Below are 19,429 nucleotides of genomic sequence, written 5' to 3'. Positions count from 1 at the left end.
CTTTGCTAGACCCTCCTTTCATTTTAATGCTTCTTCTTGGGTCCATGCTAACCAGCCATGTTTCTTTTTTCACCACAAACCTACTGCCAGCAGGTAATTACCCCCTAGCTTTAGGTGTTTACTCCTTTAGTTAAAAACAAACACATATCAAATTGATATTTGACCAGCACTATTCAATAGATTGTCTGTGATAATGAAACTGTTTTGTATCTGCTTTGTCCAGGTTAGTAGCTTCTAGCTAAAAATAGCTATTGAACACTTGAATTGTGGTTAGCATAACTGAGGAACTGAATTTTTAAATTTCATTTAATTTTAATTAATTTAAATGTAAGTAGCCGTATGCAGACTAATGGCTACAATGTTGTAAAGTGTAGTTTTAGACAATTGGTTGTTTCTGTTCCATATCCTTAAATGCAGCCTGCTTGGATCTGCTGAATGGTTTGGGTTTAGACAGGTAATGAGCAGGGAGAGTTGGTTCCAACTTATGGAGCTGTGGGAAACAATATATGAACTGTTCCCAAGGACTGGGGAATTCTATTGAAGTTTATTCTCAGCTGCACCCTGGCTTTAAAACTTTGAAACCAGAAGAGTCCTGTAGATTCCTGGAAGGCGGTGGTGATAGGGGCTGAAAGGACATGGTGCAGCCTGCCGCTGAGGAAGCTTGGGGGCAGATACACCTTCTTGCTTCTGCTCCTGCCCCAAATCCTGTTGAACTCCCTTCCTGGAGAGGGAAGGGTGGGGCAACACATGTAAAGGATGGGAAATACCCCAAGTCTGTAAATATTGTAGAAATGGTGATGAGTTCTATGTTGCTTATGGAATGATGATGATTAGAAATCCTGTTCTCTGGTGCTGAAAGTTAAAGTCTTAGATTTTCAGAGAGTTCTGTAAAAATTTTATTTTTCAGTGATATAGTAGTAAAAACTTTATATCTAATAAAAAGGTCCTGATTCTGGTTTCTTTTAGAAACAAATGAGAGAATGGGCTGTTTGATTTTTTTTTATCTGAATGATTTACTCTGTAAGTAAAGAAAGTTTAAGCTAAATGAAAACATTCTTTACAACTTGAGGTCATGGCCATTCTTTTAATATGCAAAAAGATGGTTCTGAGATTATTATTGATTGTTTAGGTTTATTTCACAGAAGATGATTTCTTCTTGAGAGAATGTTGAGTTTCTGTACTTAAATTTTAAATAGGTCAGTAATCCCCAATTGAAAGGAAGCACTCCGTCATACCTGAATTACTAATTTTTTTTTAAGTTTTGAGTCCTTTCATCTATAATACTCAATTAACTTTGGTTGTTGTTGTCCCTTGATTATTAATTTACCATTCAGATTATTTTTGTAAGCTTTGTGAGGTATAGAGGTAGTCTTGTCACAAATCAGAGTCTGTGCATAATTTATGGGAAAAGAAAGGTTCAGCGTTAAAGTGCTTCAATTGGTATATTTCCTTTATTTAAGAGTTTGGAAAATGATGATATAATAGAGTTTTTTCATCTTTCTAAAATTAAAGTCTTAGGATATATGTGTGCATAATATACTATTGTTTGGTTATGAAACGATAGTATACTATTTTTGGTTCTAAAATTCACTGATTTTATTTTTTATCCTTTTTTTTTTCTTAACCAGACTATAACTTGGAAACTTTGTATACAGCTTTTTAGGCATTTGTAATTTAGTCCTGTGTTGTTCATGAATCACAGACATTGACCTGTATATTGTCAGAGTCAAAGAAAGCAGGGCACGCATGCCTGGTGAGAATCCATCAGTGGCCCTAATTAGTAATTTTATATGTTCTACTTCTCCTTTCTCCTTTTTTTCCCCTTTCTCTTCTCTCTTCTATTACTTTTAATGGAAATCCATAAAATTTGAGTAAAAGGCTATACTTGTGTGGTACTCTCAAGGCGGCATTTCCCAGGCTTTCATCATTCATATACATCCCTGGGAACTGGGTCATTTCTGGCTACGTATATTATTTTCTTAATATTTTTAATTGACTTATTTTAACTTAAATATTTAACAGGAAAACTTGGTATCACTACAGTAGAACATTTATCACTACTGAAAATGTTATCCTGTATTCTAAATAGAAGCTAAGCTATAATTATATAAATGTAAATTTTGTGCAAATGAAACAATGTTATTAGATTCTAGCTAGCATTTACGCTGAAGGCCTGCCTGAGTGTTGTGAACTAGAGTAATGAACATAAGTTATGAAGGCCATTTAAGATACATAGACCCGGCTGGGCACAGTGGCTCATACCTGTAATCCCAGCACTTTTGGGGGGCTGAGGTGGGCGGATCATCTGAGATCAGGAGTTCGAGACCAGCCTGGCCAACATGATAAAACCTCGTCTCTAATAAAAATAGGAAAATTAGCCGGGTGTGGTGGCAGACACTTGTAATCCCAGTTACTCGGGAGACTGAGGCAGGAGAATCGCTCGGACCCGGGAGGTGGAGGTTGCAGTGAACTGAGATTGTGCCATTGCACTCCAGCCTGGGTGGCAGAGCAAAACTCCATCTCAGAAAAAAAAAAAAAAAGTATATGTGTGTATATATATGTGTGTGTGTATATATATGTATATGTATACACCCAAACAATTTTTTTTCTTGTGATTAGGAAGATTAAAGAAGAACAAACTTAAAAACAACTGTGTATCCAGGAACAAAACCAAACACCGCATGTTCTCACTCATAAGTGGGAGTTGAACAATGAGAACCTATGGCACAGGGAGGGGAACATCACACATCGGGGCCTGTCGGGGGATGGGGGGCAGGGGGAGGGATAGCATTAGGAGAGATACCTAATGTAGATGATGGGTGCAGCAAACCACCATGGCACATGTATACCTATGTAACAAACCTGCATGTTCTGCACATGTATCCCAGAACTTAAAGTATAATTAAAAAAAAAAAAAAAACAACTATGTTACCAGTTGTTCACACCTGGACTAAATTTTAGAAGCCGTGCTGGTTACGAGGGTTGCTTGCGGCAACTGAAGAAAAGAAAAATATTGACTAGTCTTGGCTTGAAATGGATATTGGAATAGTACCAAGTTTTCTTTCTATAAGAATTTTGAAAGACTAGTAATTATTGAAATATATTTGCAAGTTAAATCTATATCATATTACTTGTTCTCTCCTTTAATGCTTTCCTGTTTGTGTTTACATGGATTATGTTTTTTCTATGTGTAATCAATTATATTTTCCCATTTAATATCCAGATATTTTTCTTATTAAACATTTTTGGTGATGTAAAAATGTTGTATTAGTCCGTTCTCACGCTGCTAATAAAGGCATGCCCGAGACTAGGTAATTTATAAAGGAAAGAGGTTTAATTGACTCACAGTTCAGCATGGCTGGAGAGGCCTCAGGAAACTTACAGTCATGGTGGAAGGGGAAGTAAACACATCCTTCTTCACATGGTGACAGGAAGGAGAAGGGCCAAGCAAAGGGGGAAAAGATTTTCCCTTATAAAACCATCAGATCTTTTGAGAACTCACTATCATGAGAACAGCAGGGGATAACTGCCCCCATGATTCAATTACCTCCCACCAGGTTTTTCCCATGACACATGGGGATTGTGAGGACAAAATTCAAGATGAGATTTGGGTGAGATACAGCCAAACTGTATCAGATATTTTATAGAGAAGATTAACTGATGGTAATTCTGTAGGCAAAGGATGTTTAAGCTAAATAAAAACACTGCAATTTGGATTCAGGGGTAGACCTTTATTATGCAAAAAAAGTGGTTCAGAGATTTTAACTGATCGCTTTAGATTCACTTTACCTTAACTTTTCAATTAACAAAAAGATAGAAATAATAGTTTTAAATAAGGCTTTAAATTTAGTTGCTTACCATTTATACCAAGTATTCTTGCTCAGCTGCGGGAAGCAGTTCATAAATCTTGTACTTTGCTTTTAATGATAAAAGAAAGTGCTCCAGTGACATCTTGTGGTTTCTCCAACATAAAACTCAAATTGCTATTTCTTTTACTAGATTAGTATTTCTTGACTTTCTTAAAATCTTTGCCCATAAAATACGTAAGAATTAACTCTGCCATATTGGGGAAAAATGCAAGGTCACTTTATGTGAGTTAACAAATCACATTATTTTTCACTTGGTCTTTATTGTCACAAAAGAACAAAAGTAAAGATAGTGGAACTTAACACGTTGTACAGCAAAGTTGTGCAACCCACGGCCCGCAGGCCATATGTGGCCCAGGACAACTTTGAATGCGGCCCAACACAAATTTGTAAACTTTCTTAAAACATGGTAAGATTTTTTTTTTTTTTTTTGAGATTTTTTTTTTAAGCTCATCAGCTATCGTTAGTGTATTTTATGTGTGCCCGAAGACAATTCTTTAAATGTGGCCCAGGGAAACCAAAAGATTGGATGCCCCTGTTGTACAACTTACCTCACACTGATCTGACAAACTCCCAGCTGATCCTGAGACAATCACTTCCTCATTTCCTCATCACCTTCATACCTCCCAACACCCTAATTGAGAACTTTAGCCAGGGGACTGGATAGAGAGCCTAATACATTATCTCCAAATCTTTAGCTTGGGCTGAATTTGTGGAGGGATTTTACGGTACTCAAATACACTGAGATTCAGGTACCTCTCTAGGGTTTTGGGTGGGAATAGGAGTATATAACTGACTTCTGGAAGACCAGATCATCTGCAAGTTACTCAGTATTCATGAGTGAATACTTTTTTCTAAGAATCTTTATTAACCATAATTCTATTGAATAATGTTATTGAAATTCTGTTTAAGTTCTATCCTTTATATCCTGAAAACAATAAGATTTTAAAAATTGTTCTAATTATTTGCATTTTCTGAAATTGAAAGTGCTTTTTCTGAAACTAAGCCAGCAGTTTCCATTTGTATTCTCTTCAGTCTGCCCCATCCTATATTCTTAGACTCAGCAGGATATGTCACCTGCTTATAAAAAGTGGCCTCTATTTTAGTGATCAGGGCATTCAGGCCTATTACCACCTCATATCATTCAGTACAGAATAGGCTTAGAAGGGCACATAATTTTTCTCTTACCTGATGAACCTTTTTTTCAGTTTGTATGTACTGGCTGATAATATAGAATTTTAAACCTTATTTTCTATAAACCAGGAAAAAATGCTGTCATACATGTGTGTCCTTTTTCTTTCATCTGTATTTGTTTCTTGTCCTTTTTATATGTTACCAAGTCTTGTGTTATCACACAGTATTATATTGTGATAAGCAGTTGTAATAGTAAGCCTGCCTTTCTAGTATCAAACCTGTATTTGTCAGGTTAGTATCATTCAACATATAATTTCTTCTGCAGAGCTTATCTCCAAATACTCCTCACCTCTTCTCCAAATACTCTGGAATGACTTAAAATGAGTGACTTCAGAAAATAACCTGCAAAGCCTTTCATAGTACCATCTACCCTTTAAAGTCTTTAATGTAACTACTGCTCTTGAAGCAGTCATGTTATTATGCTTAAAAGTTTTAAGGAAAAAAGAAGTTTTGTTTCAGATTTTTGTGTGTGTTCAACTAGACTAATTTTTTTAATGTAGGTATTACAGAAGAATGTATCTGAGTGATATCAATGAGCTAAAGTCTTTCTTGTTTTCAGATTAGAAGAAATGGAAGAAAAATATCTAATGAGAGAATCAAAACCAGAAGATATACAGATGATTACAGAATTAAAAGCTATGCTTACTGAAAGAGACCAGATCATAAAGAAACTAATTGTAAGATGTTTTGGTTTTAGTCTAACCATGTTAGTAATCAATAGATATTGATTGGGAAAATATGGGACAGTCTTTTTAAGTAATGCTAACTGAAAATAGAAAACACAGAACATGTGCATTGTGATTGAAAGTTTATTGAAATGTTTATGAATAAATATAAAGTAATTTTTAAAATTTAAATTTGGCATTAGGGGAAGGGAATTGTACGTCTTTCATATTTTTAAAAAGAAAGTCTTTTTGATACCTATTGAATGTTTAATAATATGTCACTGCCAGTATACAATTAATATACCATTGAAGTGTGTGTATGTAGGTGTGTCACACATGTAGAATTAGGATTGGCTAGCAAAGAAAAGCCAGCACATTCATGCATTAGCCTGTATTGTACACTAACAAGTTGAGCATATTGATTTCCTAAAATGTGTCCTAGCAAACACTAATCCAGAATTTTTACTCTATAGAAAAAGTGTTCCATAGTCTAGCCTCAGAAAAGTTGCATGCTTTCTCCTGGAAGGTCAGTAACGCTGAGGTTCTCTCTTGGAAAGTCAGTAACACTGGGTTCTTAATGACTCTGAAGTTTATCAGCTAAAAAAATACAGATTTAACAATGAATATACTCTTTAACGTTTCATATCTTCAGCAGACGACTTTGGACCGTAGCATGCAAAAAGAGCATAAGAGCAACATGTATTTCTGAAGTCCTTTTTCCTCAATGCATCTCTGTTTGCATTTAAGAGAGGCAGCCTGTTGTCTGAGACTAGAGGTTCCTGCTAAAAGCAATAGGTAGTACATTGGGGATCACAGGTAGAATCCAGGAGCAGGCTTTGGAGAGATGAGCGTGTGCTGCTGCAATCCACCAACCACCCAATTTTCTACATATTGTGAACATGAGCACAGGCCTTATAGATTGCTCCATCTGATAGCAGCAGACTCATGGCACATTATATTTTACACATGAAATCAGCAAGCATAGTAAATGTATTGAAACTGTGTTCCATATAAATAGCTGTTAATTCCCAGGTCTTACTGAGGAGATGTTATAATTGTATTTTATCCTCACAGCAAATACAGTAAAGCAACTTTCCAAAGCAACACAGCTCACCAGGGAAGAGCCAGGATTGTAGCCAAGGGTTGTTCCATACTCCTTCCACAACAGCCTGATTCCATGGACTGTGAGGCACGTAGGTCGAGACAGTGGTGACTAAGAGAGGCATAAAGAATTCTACTAGATTTCACTAGAATCTAGTTTTGCTAGAGCACAGCCCTGCATTCTCCCACACACTGTTGTGTTGACTTATGGCCTTCCCACATTCTGCTTACTTAATTAGCATATCGTGTTGGTGAAGCCAAAGGTAAAGGTTTTATCTCTATGTGGGCCTTCACTTTTTCCCTGTTCTTTGATTACCATTGCTATCATAGATTAATATCTCAGATTAGATGCAATGGAATCTATTTATAGTACTGAAGAATAATGAGGCCAGATATGATGGCTCATGCTTATAATCCCAGCACTTTGGGAGGCTGAAGCCGGAGGATTGCTTAAGGCTAGGAGTTTGAGTCCAACCTGGGTGACGTACTGAGACCCTACCTCTACACACACCAAAAAAACAAAAAAAAAATTGCTGGGTATGGTGAAAAACGCCTGTAAAAAGAAATAGAAATAAAGATTAATGATACAGTGTCATCCTTATCTGTGGAAATAATTCAGTCATGCCCAGAGCCCCATTAATGTAAGTTAAATCTGCCCAAACTGCATAGCCCTGTGAAACAGAGCTGGGACCAAATAAAACATTTAGGTCCACTCTTGAAGGAAAAGGGTCAAGTGCTTGGGCATAGGGTTTAAAAGGTGTTGAAAACTTATCCCCCAACATTCCTTAAGACAGCAGCAATCAGGTCTAGAACTCTTTAAACAAAGTACATAAATCTTCATTCAGGTTTTATATTAAATTTTAAATGAAATGGCATTTATACATTTATGTTTTTAAAATATTCCATAGAAAATATTTAAAAGATGTTTATAATTCTTTTGCATAGGAGGATAATAAGTTTTATCAGCTGGAATTAGTCAATCGAGAAACTAACTTCAACAAAGTGTTTAACTCAAGTCCTACTGTTGGTGTTATTAATCCATTGGCTAAGGTATGTGCCGTAAACACTGTAGAATAGGAATGTGGTTTAAAAGTTGGTTAAAAATTTGGTGAAAATATTTGGAGCAGCATAGTTAGATAAAGTTCCCAAAAAATGTTTTCTTCTATTTAATAATCTAGCCCTAAAACTTATGAATTATTTGTATGTTCATTTTCAGAATGAAACTCTGAATAATACTCATATTCCTTTAAATATATTTTACCAATATTATAAAACTTGGTTCTACCTTTTTTTCATATTTCTAAAGAAAACTAACCTTCTGACTCTTCTTAAGAGTATTTCTTGTCATTTTCTTATTGCTCACAATCTTCTGCTTGTGGTCCAGAAAGAGACTCCAGCCCTGGATACACAACAGCTGTTGCTGGTTTAAGGCCTAACATCTTAATGGACGTTGGGTTGGATATGTATTTTGTTGCCTAACAATCATCAGAGAATGGCTTTACTTCTCTCAGCCTTCTGACTGTTCTTTTTGGTTTGGTTTGTTTTTTTGTTTTTGTTTTGGAGATGGTGTCTCACTATGTTGCTCAGGCTAGTCTCAAACTCTTGGGCTCAAGCGATCCTCCTGCTTCCAGCTCCTGAGTGGATGGGATTACAGGTGTATGCCACTTTGCCCGGCTTTCTGACTGTTCTTAACAATTAAAATTGAATATGACTTATTTTGATACTTGTTACTCTCTTGGGACAAATAGAAGAGCCTTGAAATAGACATGACCAAGTCTTATAAATCTTTGTACCCTAGCTTCCCATGGCTCCAATCATGTTTTGGGTATAGTCGGTATTCAGTAAATATTTGTTCAGTTGCAAAATTTCATCACATTCCCTATAAGCCACCACAAATTATTCTATGAATAAAGCAAGTAATAAAGAATAAATGATTATATATATACATATATATATTGGCTTCATAGGAATTATGAATCTTATGGCAGAAATCAATAGCAGAATAAACAAAAGTGATAGTTCCAAAGCTGTTTTTCAGATTCAGATTTTATTAAGTTTCACGTCATGCCTAATTTTTATTAGGCCTTTACCCAGAAATTTTCCTTTCCTTTCACAGCTCATAAAACTTCTCTGTTAAGAACACTGAATCTATCCTTCCTTTATAAGTTAAAGTGTTCCAAACTTTAAACTTGAATGTTTTCTAAAATAGAATGACTGGAGAGGCATGTAGCTGTATCTCAGAGTCTGAAATATTGCCTGGCAGATAGAAAGCTCTGAGTGAATAATTGGTGAACGAATAATTATAATTAGTTTTAGTTTTTAAATTCATAATTTAGGGTTAAATAATATTTTAATTATAAAGCAAGATTATGAGGTTTGTGGAAAAAGATACACTAAAAATACTCCTTTTATTTATTTTATTGGAATTAAAATTTTTAGCTGCAAAACGATTACTGTAGAACTTTACCAGTGTTCTTTTGATTTCTTAAAATAGAAACCTTAAGTATGTTTAATTATGCCCTCTGGTGACTAGAATAAGAAAATGCAAAAGATACATCTTTGTAAGAACTTTCAAACTACTTTTGACTCCTAATAGTGACTTTAGGTTTCACAAATAGTTCTGAAGAAGCTATTATTATTATTTTCTTTTTCTGGTTATGCTAAAATAAGATTTTTGTCAGAGACTCTACAAGTCACAGAATATGACAGACGAAAATGTTTAGACAGTAAGATAAATATAAATAAACATTCCGTCTTGTATATTAATTGCATTTTTCCCAAACTCGAGTTGTTTTCCAAAAAAGCTTACAAATTTAATTAGTATACATCTAATTAGTAAAAGATAAGAATATTCTAAATATCTAACAACACGTTAATTTTTACTTCTCATAGCAAGATGATGATCATTGATTCTAGAGATGTGAATAAAATACTTTGAGACTAAAGTTCGTGAATTGCAAGCTGATAGATTTTGATAATCTACAGTGGAATTTGTCTTTTTATCTGTTAATTTTAAAGTCACATTTAAAAATCAGCTGATTACTATTGTTTTGTAACCTTTAAATTTTAAAAAATATGAGCCAATTAATGATAACTGCCAATTAATATGGAAATTAGACTTAATTATGAAAATAAAACTTTCCCTCTTCAGTAAGATAGATGTCACAGTGAATTTAAAACTAGATTATTTCTCTAAGTCAGCTTTAGGTCTTTAGTAGAAATGTGCAATTTGTTTCAAACTACATTGCCAAGCATTTTCTCATTCCTTTTTTTTTTTCCAGGCAAGAACTGCCTCCCTTTGACAGATGGCTAAATTTCATGGACCTCTCTTTTAAAATTATGCTTAACTTTTACCCCTTCTCCTAATTTTAGCCTAAATCCATTTAACCTTCTATCTGCAAGACTTGCTTTCTCCCCCAACCCTTTTCCCCTTTTCTTCCCAAAAGGGTATTCTTTACCCCTTGGCACTCTTTTTACCTTCTCTCCCATTCCTCGTGAATGACTCCTGAATGTTTCTTCCTCAGTCTTTCTGTCCTGGTAGCATGTCTGTCTTTGAGGATTCCATGTAGATAAAAAATTACCTCCAAGGATTCCCAGACCACAGTTTGGGTAACACTGGTTAATTAACATCTTAATTTAACATAAAGCTTCCAAAATTTTCCTATGCCAAATTTCTCTCTTCTACCATTCCTATTTTCTCATTTGTCCTCATGCAGGGACTATCCTCACATGTATTATTTTTAATGCAGCAAAAGAAGAAGAATGATAAATCACCAACAAACAGGTTTGTGAGTGTTCCCAATCTAAGTGCTCTGGAATCTGGTGGAGTGGGCAATGGACATCCTAACCGCCTGGATCCCATTCCTAATTCTCCAGTCCACGATATTGAGTTCAGCAGCAGCAAACCACTTCCACAGCCAGTGCCACCTAAAGGGCCCAAGACATTTTTGAGGTGAGACCCGTCTCACCAATGTTTTTTTTCTTTTCTTTTTTAACTTGAGAAATTTACCTTCTTACATTGCAGAAATCACTACTTTAAGAACAACCTACGAAAACTTACTATGAAATATTTTCTTCAAAGTATATTTATCACCTCTCTAGAGAACTTCCTTTTGACTGTGTTAAAATTTTTTTTCTAATTTCTGGTCATCAGTCAATTTTCTAAGTACTTGAAGAGGTGTTAATGTGATTTATATGGTTAGAATTTTAATATTATGCACGATTACTTTATTTTTAGTGTTGTCACCAATTTTTAAATTAACAATTCATCCTTATTGTAGAACTTTAAAATAATTTTTTGTTTACTAAGTGGTTTTTATTTTTTATATATGTTTATTTTTTCTCTTGTTTGCCAGGATTATTTATAAATACATATATATGCTTATTGTCAAAATAAAAACATACACAAACTCTGGGAACTTAAATATACTTATGCAAAAACTAAATTTAGAAAAAATAAATAATTTTTAAAATTTCCATTCCATTTTAAGTTACCTTGCAGTTGTTGATTAAATGTATTAGCAAATTTTGAATGAAATGCAAATTTCATTAGAAATTTAGCCATTAGATAAAGTCAGAAAGTACTGTTGTTTTATGCTCATCTTACTATTACTGATTTTTTGCTGCTTTACTTTTTTTTCTTATTCTTACTAAATCTTAGCAGTGTCACTAGTAATAGTCTTACAAGTAGGCAGGTTTTTTTAGGCTAAGTGATTAATGACATAGTTAATGATTAACAAAAAAAAAAAATAGCAAGAATGAAAATTAGTCAAATACACCTCTGAATTTGTCTCCTGCTAAATATTTTGTGTTGCTTATTTTCCCTTGTGCATGGGTATGTTCAGGTATCAATAAGATGCATGTGCATGAGCTCAAGGAACATGACTACTGGAGTTTCCATTACACATTGTTGCGTGCCTTGTAATTTTCCCCAAAGACGGTAGGGATTCTTTTGTTTTCTTAAGTAGCCCAAAGAATCTTTAGTTAGAATTAAGATAAGTACAAACTATATAACATCAATGATGGGGGGAAATTATATTTTTAATGTACTCCCTTTCCTAGAGTATTTGCATAGGGAATTATGAAATGAAAATTTAATAGAAAATGCACATAGTAAAAATAATACTAGTTACTTTAGTTATATTTAAGGACACATCTGTAAAATCAACTAAAAGAGAAAAGGTGCTGAAAGAGAGGATCATTATTTTATTCTCTCTTATTTCCCACAATTCTTACTGAATTTTTTATTCAAAGAAGGTGACATTTTTGCAGTTGTTTTTTGTTTTTTGTGATTGTTGTGATGTGGCTCCTCCTGAACTGACTTCATTTGAGCTGCTGATGCACTCTTATGCTCTCATGGAGTGGAGAACCGATTCTAGTGTAGAGGGAGTAGCAAGTCTTTAAAACAGGACTTACAACATGGGGAACCCGTTGTGGTAATCTATGCTGATGTTTTATGTGCTTTTGCCTTCATTTTGCAAAATGACTTCATGCTGGGTTACATGTCTCTCTTTTTATGAATTCAGTCCTGCTCAGAGTGAAGCTTCTCCAGTGGCTTCTCCAGATCCCCAGCGCCAGGAGTGGTTTGCCCGGTACTTCACATTCTGAAAGAATTGTGTTGACACAGCTGTGTATGGACTGTTACTGAGAGCATGACTTTATACAGATTGATATGTAAATAGGCTTTCCTATGTCAAACACTGTGAATGAGAAAGTCTTTGTCTCTCCAATTTGAAAATGCACTGTATTTCCTGTGATATTTATTGGAATCATTCTATAAGGTACTATATGATGTGTGTAATTATAACTGTTATTTTTATTTGAGATGGAAGAGTCTTTAACCTTTGTAATTACTGCATAATAAATTTTGTTAGAACAAAAAATAATGCTTTTTTTTTTCTAAGTTTGCTTTAATTTTTAAATATTTTTTAATTCCAGGTAAGACTTGTCAACAAATTTTACTGCATTATAATCATGTCATATCAAATTATTTGACTTCAGTAATCATAACAAAATCAGGATAGGGAAATAGAAACCCTTGTTCCATTACAATGTGTAATTTTAACTAAATTGTTATCTAAATTTACAAAGCTAGAATGAAAGTGCTCGTGTAAATTGTGGACTTTCAAGTATATGAAATACTGTTGACTTTTAGGTGTTCGTTGTGGTTTTTTTTTCAGTTTTGATAGTTGAGATCTAGAACTGCAGTACAGTTAGTATCTATAATTAATACTATGTTTTATGGCCAAAAGTCACTAGGTAAGGAATAAATAGTCAATTTGATTTTAATTTGTCTTAAAAGCCAGTTTGATAGTTTTCTAAATTGGCATAATTAATAGGGAGTGAGACATAAGGATCTGGAGCTCGGGAATAGAAAGACTGAGCTATAGATGTTTTGGAACATGGCATGTATGAGATAGAGAAAGCCACAGGTGTGGATGAGAACAACAAGGAAGGGGGTTGAGGATAGAACTTTGGGAGAAACCAACATGTCAGGAACAGACAGGGTTTGAATGAGAATGAGAAGTACTTTTGACTTAGGATTGTCTTGGAGATGCGGGCTCTTTTTTGGTTCCATATGAACTTTAAAGCAGTTTTTTCCAATTCTGTGAAGAAGCTCATTGGTAGCTTGATGGGGATGGCATTGAATCTATAAATTACCTTGGGCAGTATGGCCATTTTCACGATATTGATTCTTCCTATCCATGAGCATGGTATGTTCTTCCATTTGTTTGTGTCCTCTTTTATTTCACTGAGCAGTGGTTTGTAGTTCTCCTTGAAGAGGTCCTTTATATCCCTTGTAAGTTGGATTCCTAGGTATTTTATTCTCTTTGAAGCAATTGTGAATGGAAGTTCATTCCTGATTTGGCTCTCTGTTTGACTGTCACTGGTGTATAAGAATGCTTGTGATTTTTGCACATTAATTTTGTATCCTGAGACTTTGCTGAAGTTGCTGATCAGCTTAAGGAGATTTTGGGCTGAGACAATGGGGTTTTCTAAATATACAATCATGTCGTCTGCAAACAGGGACAATTTGACTTCTTCTTTTCCTAACTGAATCCCCTTGATTTCTTTCTCTTGCCTGATTGCCCTAGCCAGAACTTCCAACACTATGTTGAATAGGAGTGGTGAGAGAGGGCATCCCTGTCTTGTGCCAGTTTTCAAAGGGAATTTTTCCAGTTTTTGCCCATTCAGTATGATATTGGCTGTGGGTTTGTCATAAATAGCTCTTATTATTTTGAGGTACGTTCCATCAATACCGAATTTATTGAGCGTTTTTAGCATGAAGGGCTGTTGAATTTTGTCAAAAGCCTTTTCTGCATCTATTGAGATAATGATGTGGTTCTTGTCTTTGGTTCTGTTTATATGCTGGATTATGTTTATTGATTTGCGAATGTTGAACCAGCCTTGCATCCCAGGGATGAAGCCCACTTGATCATGGTGGATAAGCTTTTTGATGTGCTGCTGAATCCGGTTTGCCAGTATTTTATTGAGGATTTTTGCATCGATGTTCATCAGGGATATTGGTCTAAAATTCTCTTTTTTTGTTGTGTCTCTGCCAGGCTTTGGTATCAGGATGATGTTGGCCTCATAAAATGAGTTAGGGAGGATTCCCTCTTTTTCTATTGATTGGAATAGTTTCAGAAGGAATGGTACCAGCTCCTCCTTGTACCTCTGGTAGAATTCAGCTGTGAATCCATCTGGTCCTGGACTTTTTTTGGTTGGTAGGCTATTAATTATTGCCTCAATTTCAGAGCCTACTATTGGTCTATTCAGGGATTCAACTTCTTCCTGGTTTAGTCTTGGAAGAGTGTAAGTGTCCAGGAAATTATCCATTTCTTCTAGATTTTCCAGTTTATTTGCGTAGAGGTGTTTATAGTATTCTCTGATGGTAGTTTGTATTTCTGTGGGGTCGGTGGTGATATCCCCTTTATCATTTTTAATTGCGTCGATTTGATTCTTCTCTCTTTTCTTCTTTATTAGTCTTGCTAGTGGTCTGTCAATTTTGTTGATCTTTTCAAAAAACCAACTCCTGGATTCATTGATTTTTTGGAGGGTTTTTTGTGTCTCTATCTCCTTCAGTTCTGCTCTGATCTTAGTTATTTCTTGCCTTCTGCTAGCTTTCGAATGTGTTTGCTCTTGCTTCTCTAGTTCTTTTAATTGCGATGTTAGAGTGTCAATTTTAGATCTTCCCTGCTTTCTCTTGTGGGCATTTAGTGCTATAAATTTCCCTCTACACACTGCTTTAAATGTGTCCCAGAGATTCTGGTATGTTGTATCTTTGTTCTGGAGGTATCACGCTACCTGACTTCAAACTATACTACAAGGCTACAGTAACCAAAACAGCATGGTACTGGTACCAAAACAGAGATATAGACCAATGGAACAGAACAGAGTCCTCAGAAATAATACCACACATCTACAGCCATCTGATCTTTGACAAACCTGAGAGAAACAAGAAATGGGGAAAGGATTCCCTATTTAATAAATGGTGCTGGGAAAATTGGCTAGCCATAAGTAGAAAGCTGAAACTGGATCCTTTCCTTACTCCTTATACGAAAATTAATTCAAGATGGATTAGAGACTTAAATGTTAGACCTAATACCATAAAAATCCTAGAGGAAAACCTAGGTAGTACCATTCAGGACATAGGCATGGGCAAAGACTTCATGTCTAAAACACCAAAAGCAACGGCAGCAAAAGCCAAAATTGACAAATGGGATCTCATTAAACTAAAGAGCTTCTGCACAGCAAAAGAAACTACCATCAGAGTGAACAGGCAACCTACAGAATGGGAGAAAATTTTTGCAATCTACTCATCTGACAAAGGGCTAATATCCAGAACCTACAAAGAACTCAAACAAATTTACAAGAAAAAAACAAACAACCCCATCAAAAAGTGGGCAAAGGATATGAACAGACATTTCTCAAAAGAAGACATTCATACAGCCAACAGACACATGAAAAAATGCTCATCATCACTGGCCATCAGAGAAATGCAAATCAAAACCACAATGAGATACCATCTCACACCAGTTAGAATGGCGATCATTCAAAAGTCAGGAAACAACAGGTGCTGGAGAGGATGTGGAGAAATAGGAACACTTTTACACTGTTGGTGGGATTGTAAACTAGTTCAACCATTATGGAAAACAGTATGGCGATTCCTCAAGGATCTAGAACTAGATGTACCATATGACCCAGCCATCCCATTACTAGGTATATACCCAAAGGATTATAAATTATGCTGCTATAAAGACACATGCACACGTATGTTTATTGCGGCACTATTCACAATAGCAAAGACTTGGAATCAACCCAAATGTCCATCAGTGACAGATTGGATTAAGAAAATGTGGCACATATACACCATGGAATACTATGCAGCCATAAAAAAGGATGAGTTGGTGTCCTTTGTAGGGACATGGATGCAGCTGGAAACCATCATTCTCAGCAAACTATCACAAGAACAGAAAACCAAACACCGCATGTTCTCACTCATAGGCGGGAACTGAACAATGAGATCACTTGGACTCGGGAAGGGGAACATCACACACCGGGGCCTATCATGGGGAGGGGGGAGGGGGGAGGGATTGCATTGGGAGTTATACCTTATGTAAATGACGAGTTGATGGGTGCAGCACACCAACATGGCACAAGTATACATACGTAGCAAACCTGCACGTTGTGCACATGTACCCTACAACTTGAAGTTTAATAATAATAAATAAATTTAAAAAAAAGAGAATGAGAAGTAGAGTTACAGATCCAAAAAAGCACAGTGTCCTGGAAGAAGAAAGTTTCAGAGAGACCCAGCAGCCAGCCAACAATGTGAAATGCTATAGGTACCAGGAAAGGGAAAAAATGAAAAGTGTCCCTTGGCTTTGACAACTGCAAGATGGTCTTAGCAAAAGCAGATTCAGAGTAACAGTGGCAACAAAAGCCAGATTCTAGGAAAAAGGGAAATGGAAGTCAAGGAAGTTGAGACAGTGAGTAAAAACCTTTCTTTCAAAAAAACAGTAATACATGGAAGAGGAAAGAGAAAGTAACGTCATAGACTGGGAAGGGTCAAGATGGGCTTTGTTTGTGTCTTTAGAGACTTTATCACGCTTTCATGCTGGAGGAGAGAGAGGGAAATTAAAAGGACAGGAGGAGAAGGGGACCAACCTCCCATAGAGTATCTGAATCTTCTTCATAACATCCCTGACTGAGCTTTTAGACTCCCAGTGATAGAAAACTCCTTTCTCTGAGGGTAGCCTGGTGCTGCCACCACATGTCTTAACCTCTGTGACTCAGTCTCCTGGGCTATATAATAAATACTATCTTCCACCCTACCTTCCTAGAAGATAATATGCGATAGCTTATTAAAAGTCTTAGGAAAGGTATAAATTGCTACAGATGAGAAAATAGTTGTCTTGAAAAGTAGAAGAGCAAATGTATTAGAAAACTGTAAAAGGATTGTCAGGCATCATTGAGATCACAGACTATATATTTATATTGAAATCCATCAGCATGATTGTGGGTTTTGACCATCTTCAGCTACTAGCAGCAAGTTTCCAGGAAGGGATATTTGGACTTAACCAGGATTAGGATAGTGTTGGATAAGTATAAAGGAGGGGGGTAAAAGGAGCCACAGTTTTTGCAGAAAAGTGATAATGTAAATATCATTATAACAACCTAACTGCTTTTATGCTAGGATTTTAGAAGTAAAAGCAGTGAACAGATACTATTAATTGCATTACCTTAGATGTCAAATTGATTTTTACACATAGGTCAAGATGCTTAGTTCTTATTCTATTACTCCTTCATAACCAATTATATGTAGGTATTAAATTTCACTAATGCTGTATCTTAAAATATTTACCTTTTCATCATCATAAAACACTGAGTTTCTAATTCGTGGCTTTTCTCCAAACACTACGATTTTAAATCTGGAGTGAAAAGATAGGTCCTAAGAGGTGAATAGTAAGGAATATTTTCTTTGTATATACAGTACTGTGTACCACAGCTCAAGCAGAAAGAGGGCATCTTGATGAGCTAAACCACAATTGTTTGTTTTGCTGTGTCTTATGTTGTAGAGTGTTAATGTGGATTAGAGGATGGGAAAGGAAAAATGTTAAATACAACATAGTTGGAAATGCTTTATTCATGTCCACAGGAACCATATACAAAAGTTTGTCAAAAAGCAATACAAATTAAATATTTGGAAATATATCACAATCAGATTTCTTAGTTAAGTATTCAGATTCCAAAACTGTGTTAATGATAAAAGCATATGAAAACATTTGCGAGCAATGTCTTGCTTTGGGTTCAGCTAAAAATTATCCATAGGCAGTCACTTATTTATTTTCATAAACAAAGAACATATTCTATCTTTCTAACAAATAGGATCAACAACATGATTTGAAATAGAGATATTCTTCGAAAATAATGAGATGCCTAAGTTTTCCTTTTTTTTTTTTTTTTTTAATTTTTGAGGCAGGGTTTCACTCTCGCCCAGGCTGGAGTGCAGTGGCATGATTACAGCTCACTTGCAGCCTTAACCTCCTGGGCTCAAATAATCCTCCCACCTCAGGGCCCTGAGTAGCTCGAACCAGAGTCGTACACCACCACACCCAGCTAATTTTTGTATTTTTGTAGAAATGAGGTTCTGCCACATTGCCCAGGTTGGTCTCGAACTCCTGAGCTCAAGCAGTACTCCTTGGCCTCCCAGTGTACTGGGATTACAGGCATATGCCACTGCATTTTCCTTTCATTTTACCACAAATAGTCTAACATTGTCACATGATATCATTGTGATACTGGATTAAACCATATTTTGGTTTGGAAGGTTACTACATATTAACCACCTCTGGTAATCCCAGGAATATTATCTCTGTAATTTTCTGAAGGTAGCAATATTTAATTTTAACAATATTCTGATTTGCTTTTATTAGCAGTCAAAACCTGTTTGAAATAGACTAAAGAGCACAGAAATGAACCCTCACATATGGCCAGATGACTTTCAACAAGGGTGATAGGACCATTCAATTGGGAAAAAGCAGTCTTTTCAACAAATGGTGCTGGAAAAAATGATATTCACATGCAAAAGAACGAAGTTGGACTCTCGCCTTATAACACTATGTACAAAAATTCAAACTGGAACAAAGACTTGAACATAAAAGCTAAAACTATAAAACTTTTAGAAGTAAACATTGGATGACATTGGATTTGGTAATGATTTTTTAGATCTGATACCAAAAGCAAGGCAACAAGCAAAAATAATTGGACTTCATAAAAATTTAAAATTTTTGTGCATCAAAGGACACTATCAACAGAGTGAAAAAGACACCCTTAAAGTGGGAGAAAATATTTGCAAAGCATATAACTGATAGGGGATTAATATCCAGGATACATAAAGAATTCCTGCCTGGGTGTGGCAGCTCACACCTGTAACCCTAACACTTTGGGAGGCTGAGGCCAGAGTATTGCTTGCGGACAGGAGTTAGAGACCAGCCTGGGCAACATGGCAAGACCCCATCTCTACAAATTTGTAAGTAGCTGGACGTGATGGTACACACTTGTCTCAACTACTAGGGAGGCAGAGGCAGGAGAATAACTTGA

General features: G+C 35.7%; 1 protein-coding gene across 8 annotated transcripts in view; it reads left to right on the top strand.

The window, feature by feature from the left end:
• The window catches only part of FAM184A (family with sequence similarity 184 member A), a 137,273-nt gene extending 124,500 nt beyond the window's left edge, over nucleotides 1-12,773 (top strand). Inside the window, exons 15-19 of one of the 8 annotated variants that reach the window (XR_500003.3) lie at nucleotides 5,620-5,737; nucleotides 7,772-7,876; nucleotides 10,576-10,778; nucleotides 11,671-11,765; nucleotides 12,352-12,732. Coding sequence is in view for 7 of the 8 variants with exons in the window: in XM_008007211.3 (XP_008005402.3) it covers nucleotides 5,620-5,737; nucleotides 7,772-7,876; nucleotides 10,576-10,778; nucleotides 12,352-12,433 (508 nt within the window). In the remaining variant the exon portion in view is untranslated. Of the gene's footprint in view, nucleotides 1-5,619; nucleotides 5,738-7,771; nucleotides 7,877-10,107; nucleotides 10,530-10,575; nucleotides 10,779-11,670 lie in introns of those variants that run through there. The other 7 variants (XM_008007211.3, XM_008007212.3, XM_008007213.3 and 4 more) reach the window with 7 other exon arrangements.
• Nucleotides 12,774-19,429: the final 6,656 nt, after the last annotated feature.

This window comes from Chlorocebus sabaeus, chromosome 13, assembly GCF_047675955.1.
Source record: "Chlorocebus sabaeus isolate Y175 chromosome 13, mChlSab1.0.hap1, whole genome shotgun sequence".
Taxonomy (NCBI): domain Eukaryota; kingdom Metazoa; phylum Chordata; class Mammalia; order Primates; family Cercopithecidae; genus Chlorocebus; species Chlorocebus sabaeus.
This window is presented reverse-complemented; position numbering and strand designations above follow the sequence as displayed.